General features: G+C 38.7%; 1 protein-coding gene across 1 annotated transcript in view; it reads left to right on the top strand.

Moving 5' to 3' along the window:
• Positions 1–387: 387 nt before the first annotated feature.
• Positions 388–7,356, top strand: part of LOC104083703 (zinc finger MYM-type protein 2-like) — a 15,492-nt gene continuing 8,523 nt past the window's right edge. The window contains exon 1 of the mRNA XM_009587313.1: positions 388–1,237. Coding sequence (XP_009585608.1) covers positions 388–1,237 — 850 coding nt within the window. The remainder of the gene's footprint in view (positions 1,238–7,356) is intronic.

Raw genomic sequence — 7,356 nt, 5'->3', positions numbered from 1 at the left:
CAGTGTTACAGAATTATTGTGTGCATATGTGGGTGGGAGAGGGACTGGGAAATCATGATCATGTAATAAATACCATCAAAAATTCTATTTCCTGTGTATGTATGTATTGATAAACATAATGATGTGTAGCTATTGTGTGGGAAATGTTGGTAATGGCACTAATTTTTGCTAGTATAGGATTAGAAAGTAAATGAATGTTAAGACATTCAAAGAAGAGCATAGAGAAACTTTGTTTTTTCTTTACATGATTTCAGGAAGAAAAAGTAAAAGCTGGAACTATTAATTCTGTAGTTATTTTCAAGAACTGTTATTGGAAAGTTGTATCTTACTCTGAAGTTGGGTGTGTTTTTTCTTGCTTTATGTTTTTCTTTAAACAGCAGATCTGGAATGGACACGAGTCCTCTGGGAGGATTAGAACTGTCTGAACATACTCCTGGTCTACTAGGGAATACCACCATGGCAGCAGGTCTTGCAAATGTAGGAAATACATTTGGAGGTTCACCAAGTTCTTTAGTTTCTAGACCTAATAAATTCCAAAACCCGCCTATAGAAGATGATGATGATGTAGTTTTTATAGAACCTATACAACCTCCGCAAAATTCTACGTCACTGATAGCAGATCAAAGGAACACTGCATTTACGTCATCAAAAAATGAAGAACTTCAAGGGAATGATTGCAAAATGCTTCCTACTCCAAAAGACTTAAATTCTCAAAAGGGGAGTATAAGTGAAACTATTATTATTGATGATGAAGAAGATATTGAAACAAATCAAGGACACGAGAAGAATGCTTCCAGTTTTAATGAACGAAGACTTCCAGAGTGTAAAAATAGAACCAATGATATGGAATTCTCAGCTTCCAGTTTTTCAAGAAGTAAGGTAAATTCAGGAATAGGTAATAGTGGTATAACCACAGAACCAGACTCTGAAATTCAGATTGCTAATGTTACTACGTTAGAAACAGGTGCTATGAGCTCTGTGAGTGATGGTCATTTAGAAAATGCTGAAGGGCGTGACATGAACTTAATGATTACACATGTTACATCACTGCAGAATGCCAACTTGGGAGATGTATCTAACGGACTGCAGTCAAGTAATTTTGGTGTTAATATGCAAACATACACCCCATCTTTGACTTCACAGACCAAGACTGGTGTAGGACCTTTCAATCCTGGTAGAATGAACGTGGCTGGAGATGTATTTCAAAATGGAGAATCTGTGACTCATCATAATCCTGGTAAGTTGCAATTCTGAAAATTTCCTTAAAAGCTGAAAATAAATAATAGAATTATTTATTTTCAGAAATATTTCTGGCAGTGGCACTGCTTAGTTTTTTAGCTTAATTCATATGGAAGATCTTGGTTCCCTTCATCCCCATCACAACCTTATCTGTGACTCTGGAATAAAATATGCTCAATGACATAACGTGTTAGGTAAGTAAACTATCCCAGTTTGGCAGTTAGTGACACCTACAGATGTTTTGACATGCAAGTATTTGTATCTAAAGCAAAGCTTTCTTTATGACTTAAGTGTACCCCTTTAATTGACACAAATAAATGTTAGTGTATCTATGTAACTTTTGTACCTTTTTGTGCAGTTCTGTGGCTAGTATAATGCATCAAAGTGATTTCAGTATTATTACTGATCTGTTGTCTTGCCATCTGAATATAATTTGACATGCAAAAAACCTGAATTTGAAAGTCTGATCTTAAGTTGTAAGTAGCTAGCTGTCATAATTCATTGCATATGAGCAATTCTCAGTATTTACAATGCTTAACAAAACGGGGTCCAAGTTACTTGTGGACTCATAGTCCTGCATTGTTATATGCGCTTTATAATTGCTATTTAGTTGGCCTGTGATAATATGTATTTATATCATACAATATTAATTAGTTTGAATTGCCTGGTTTTGTTCTATATCTCTGTATAAATAGCAGTATTTTGTCTCCTGATTTAGCGAGTAAACAGGTATTGCTAAAAGCCAGATGGGGCAGCCATGAATGGTGGTCTGGAATTGCTAGTCTATAGAATTTAAGCTTTCACATAAGCAATTTAAAACCTTCCAAGTTCCAACATATACTGGTACTCTGCTGCCCTGTTAGGCTAGAAGTGGGGGAAAAAGCCAAATCACTGCTTTTGCTACAGGTTTAACTTCAGACTAGTTAGGGTCATTTTAAAAGGAAAATTTAAACCAGTTAGAATCTAGGTGCAGTAGACCCTTGTTAATGCACGATTTCTTAACTTGCTCATATGCTTATTAAAACACATAGATTTTTTTTTTTTTTTAACCCGTTTTTCAACAAATATTTAAATAGCACAGTTCTTCAGTTTGGGCATATATTAGCAACTGTACTGGAAGAGTATTAATACCTTTCATATTGTATTATGGAAATGGCAGTATGAAGCTAAGCTTTAAGTAGGATGTTAGGTTGTAGGTTTTTTGTGTTAGTCTTGAAACTGATTTCAAAATTTGACTTCTGAAGTTGAAAGCTGGGAAGTTTTTATAGTCCGGATGTCTCACTGAATGATTTAGAAATTCAGTTCCTAATCTTTTAAAACCAACATTCCCACTATTGCTAGTTGATCACTTAGACATGGGGTATGATTATTGTGTTATCATAGATGGTCAAGTAGTTGTGGATGAGAACTTACAGCATTTATTACCTTAAAGTAGTGCCTTTGTTTTTCTTGGGGAAAGCGCATCTTAAGAAAATCAGCATGTGCTTTCCCTTAAACGACTGAACTTTCATTTTTAGTGTGATTGACAGAGACACACCGGAATTTTGCTGGTATGAAGTCTGATAGGCTGGGACCATAGCAGTGTTGAAATAGATTGAGTTCAGAGAGACAGGAGTAGTGGCTGGGAGTCCTTTTAGGGCCTTGATGAAAAAGACTCACTCAGAAGGGAGGGGAAAAATAGGTTTACAAGTGGATATGAGAGATGTATTTCAAGGTGTACAGATACAGGATTTTTTTATGGCTGTGGTCTTTGTATGTGAAAAATAAAGTAGTAGGTTCAAAAGGAAGCAGGAAGGGCTGCCACAGGTAAAAGGGAAGGAGAAAAATACCAAACGAGAGGAATTAGAAAAATGACAACATGAGGAGAAGAAGAAACAAGAGGAGGAAAGAGGGAAGACAGCTATAGTGGAAGTGGCTTTTACACAAGAAAAAGCCTGAAACACGGTAGGTGCGGATCATTTACAGGTTTTTGTACTTAAAAAAAATGTAAAGGAAAGGTTTTCAAGATGTAAGTTTCAGTTTGTTCTTTTTCCTTGGAAGTTGCCTCCTTTTCTTCTAGAAAATCTTGTCAGTAGAAGTTAACCCTGCCTGTTAGAAACTTTGATAATATGACAGGAAGCATTTGATCTTGAATTATGTTTAATATATTCTACACAATTCCAGTCTAAGATTGCTGAGGATAGATTAATCTTTTGTGGATCAGTGGTGTTCCATCTGTTCTGATTTGCAGATTTCTAAAATATTTCCAATGGACTTGGAGGCTCCTGCTTAGTTAATTTAAGCCTACTGATGATAAAAATGCTTTGATTTATATAATTTGAAGATCATGGGTTGAAAAACACTGCTTTATAGTTCAGAAATAGCATGTAAGAAGTTGGATAGCAAACTTTGTTTTCAAATACAACTTTCTTTAGGGATTTGCTAGTTAGCATTTGTGGTATGTCAAAACTCTGCGTAAGGACTTAATACATAAATTTACAGAGCAGTTTTGCAAATCTCGGAACTAGTCTGTTACCTAAAGACATTCTAGGTTGCATCTTGGACAAGACCTGTTACTCATGTTAGCTTCCTATATAGAGGATTTGAAACCTTGAAGATGCAAACATGTATTGTTTCCTCATACTTCTTTTTTCTCCCCTAGTGACAAAGGAATTAGGACATGTGACATCTACATGTTGTTAGAAAAATAGTAGATCAAAATTGTTGATAGTGAGGCTCTGGCAAATACATTATATGTATTTGTGTCAGAAATAGTGTGGCCAGCAGGAGTAGGGAGGTGATTGTGCCCCTAGACTCGGCACTGGTGAGGCCGCACCTCGAATACTGTGTTCAGTTTTGGGCCCCTCACTACAGGAAGGACATTGAGGTGCTGGAGCGTGTCCAAAGAAGAGCAACGAAGCTGGTGAAGGGTCTAGAGAGCAAGTCCTGTGAGGAGTGGATGAGGGAACTGGGGTTGTTTAGCCTGGAGAAAAGGAGGCTGAGGGGAGACCTTATCGCTCTCTACAACTCCCTGAAAGGAGGTTGTAGCGAGGTGGGGGTTGGTCTCTTCTCCCAAGTAACAAGTGATAGGACGAGAGGAAACGGCCTCAAGTTGTGCCAGGGGAGGTTTAGATTGGATATTAGGAGAAATTTCTTTACTGAAAGAGTGGTTAAATGTTGGAACAGGCTGCCCAGGGAAATGGTTGAGTCACGATCCCTGGAGGTATTTATAAGATGTGTAGAAGTGGCGCTTAGGGACATGGTTTAGCGGTGGACCTGGCACTGTTAGATTTACGGTTGGACTCGATGATCTTAAAGATCTTTTCCAACCTAAATGATTCTATTATTCTATATGTGGTTTGGAATATTTCTTCAGGATCAGTGTTAGTCTGTTCCCCTCAGCTAAGTGCCTCACTGTATGGGAAGCAGTAGGTGTATAACAGAAACTTCTGTCCAACACATTAATTCGGAACTTAATGTCACCAGTAAGCATTGGAATACATTTGATAGAATGGTTTTGTTTGGAAGGGACCTTTAAAGGTCATCTAGTCCAACCCCCCTGCCATGGGCAGGGACATCTTCCACTAGACCAGGTTGCTCAAAGCCCCATCCAACCTGACCTTGAACACTTCCAGTGACGGGGCATCCACAACTTCTCTGGGCAGCCTGTTGCAGTGTCTGGCCACCTTCATCGTAAAAAAATTTATTCCTCATGTCCAGTCTAAATCTACCCTCTTTCAATTTAAAACCATTCCCCCTTGCCCTGTCACTATAGGTCTTGGTAAAAAGTATCTCTCCTCTCCACCTTTCTTATAAGCTCCCTTTATATATTGGAAGGCTGCAATAAGGTCTCCCCAGAGCCTTCTCTTCTCCAAGCTGAACAACCCCAACTCTCTTTGCCTTTCTTCACAGGACAGGTGTTCCAGCCTTCTCTAATTTTTTGTGGCCTTCCTCTGGACCTGCTCTAACAGGCCCATGTCTGTCTTGTACTGGGGACCCCAGATCTGGATGCAGTAGTCCACGTGGGGCCTCACCAGAGCAGAGTAGAGGGGCAGAATCACTTCCCTTGACCTGCTGGCTATGCTTCTTTTGATGCAGCCCAGGACACGGTTGGCTTTCTGGGCAGCAAACACACATTGTTGGCTCATGTCCAGTTTTTCATCTACCAGTATCCCGAAGTCCTTCTCCACAGAGCTGCTCTCAATCCATTCATCCCCCAGTTTGTATTGATACTGAGGATTGCTCTGACCCAGGTGAAGGACCTTGCACTTGGCCTTGTTGAGCTTCGTAAGGTTCATGTGGGTCCATTCCTTAAGCCTATCAAGGTCCGTCTGGATGGCATCCCTTCCCTCTAGCTTATCAACTGCACCACTCAGCTTGGTGTTATCTGTAAACTTGCTGAGGGTGCACTTAATCCCACTGTCTATGTTGATGAAGATACTGAATAGTATCAGTCCCAGTACGGTCTCTTGAGGGACACAGCTTGTTCCTGGTTTCCACTTGGACATAGAGCCGTTAACTGCAATTCTTTGGACATAACCATCCAGCCAAGTCCTTATCCATCAAATCCTTATGTCTCCAATTTAGCAGCAAGAATGTTGTGGGGGACCATATCAAAGGTCTTGGAGAAGGCCAGGTAGATGAACAGAAGTCCATGTTGATGAGTTTCAGGTGCTTTTGGACTGGAACTTAGGTTTTGTTTCTCTGAACGGAATCTAGTTTTTATGCATCAAAACTGCTCCAAAACCAGAATCAACTAGTAAATTGAGAATGCAGTTCAGAATTGTCCTGATCTGAACCAGATCACTATTAACAGATGTAGCTGAATATGTTTCAAGAGTTGCATAGCTCTGTAAAACTTTATTACTGTCGTCTTTGCCACCTCTTCCCCAAGTTGTGCTGATATAGTTTTTTCAGCTTTTTTTTAAAAGACATCGTTTCATTGAGCCATTTTTGCAAGATGGCCTCACAAATAAATGTATTGGTGCAAATGAGAGTAAGGAATAATTTATAGCAGTGGAATGGGTGCGAAAGAATGGGAATACCCTGAACAGCCATTATAGTAAGAAGAAATTTAACATGGAACTGTACAGTCTCATAAACTTGGCCATTGAAGAATTGCAGATAGGAACGTGAAGAATGAAGACTTATGGGCAGTGAGGCACGGAAACTCATCAGCAATCAACTGAGGAAGTGTGATACACCTTCTCAGTTCAAGGACATGAAAAACAGATTTTACAGATCCTTTGTAGAGAATGTAAAGTGAAGGAGGTAACATGGTTAAAAAGTGAGATATGAAGAAAAGTCACAATATAAAAATTAATGTCTATGAAGGTGTGATATAGAAGGAGTGAAAGCAAAAAACGGAAAGGCAAGAAGATCTTTAGATGTTCTTGTGGAATGTTTGTGGAAGGAGAACTGCAACAAAATATCAATTAAGGGAGGCTGTCTGAAGCCTTAAGATACTAAGGAAATATTGAAATAATCTTTATGAGGTACTAGGAAGTCATGGTAAAAGTTTCAAACTCAAATGACCCTAGCAAACTCAAATTTTCGTGAGTGGCAGTTGAGTGCTACTGGAATTACAAGCACATGTAACGTTACTGCACGTGCTATGCATTCCTGATAAGAGATACAATGTGCTCCCACTTGCAACCTAAGAGAAAAGAGGAGAATCTCAAAATATTTTGAGGTGTTAAGGTGCTACCAGGATATAAGTATATCTGAGGTAGTAGACAGAACAGTATAGAAAAGTTTGAAGAGGGCACTCAAGTGAATTTTAGCTTTAAGCATTGTGGTAACATGTCTTAGTTTGTCAGTATGTACATGCCTTCAAAGGTAAACTTCTTTAATGGTTTAAAGAAGAATATGTTTTGTTCTGCTTCCTTTTTTTTTCTTTGTTCCAGTTCTTCTATTTACTCTCGAGCATTACAATGGGTAAATTTTCAACTTGTCTTACATGTCTGAAAAATAGGACATCCCTGACAGCTACAAAGTCATATCAGAAAATGATCTTCTGCTTGCTAAGGAATATACGTTGTTTGTTGCTGTAACAAGTGTTCTTGGAACTTTGTCCCTAAAATTAATTTTAAAACTATGCAGCAGAATATGTTGTTAATAAAACCCTCTTGGGGAAAG

Source organism: Fulmarus glacialis, unplaced genomic scaffold, assembly GCF_000690835.1.
Source record: "Fulmarus glacialis isolate BGI_N327 unplaced genomic scaffold, ASM69083v1 scaffold1320, whole genome shotgun sequence".
Taxonomy (NCBI): domain Eukaryota; kingdom Metazoa; phylum Chordata; class Aves; order Procellariiformes; family Procellariidae; genus Fulmarus; species Fulmarus glacialis.
The sequence above is the reverse complement of the archived record's forward strand: the minus strand, read 5'-3'. Positions and strand labels throughout refer to the sequence as shown.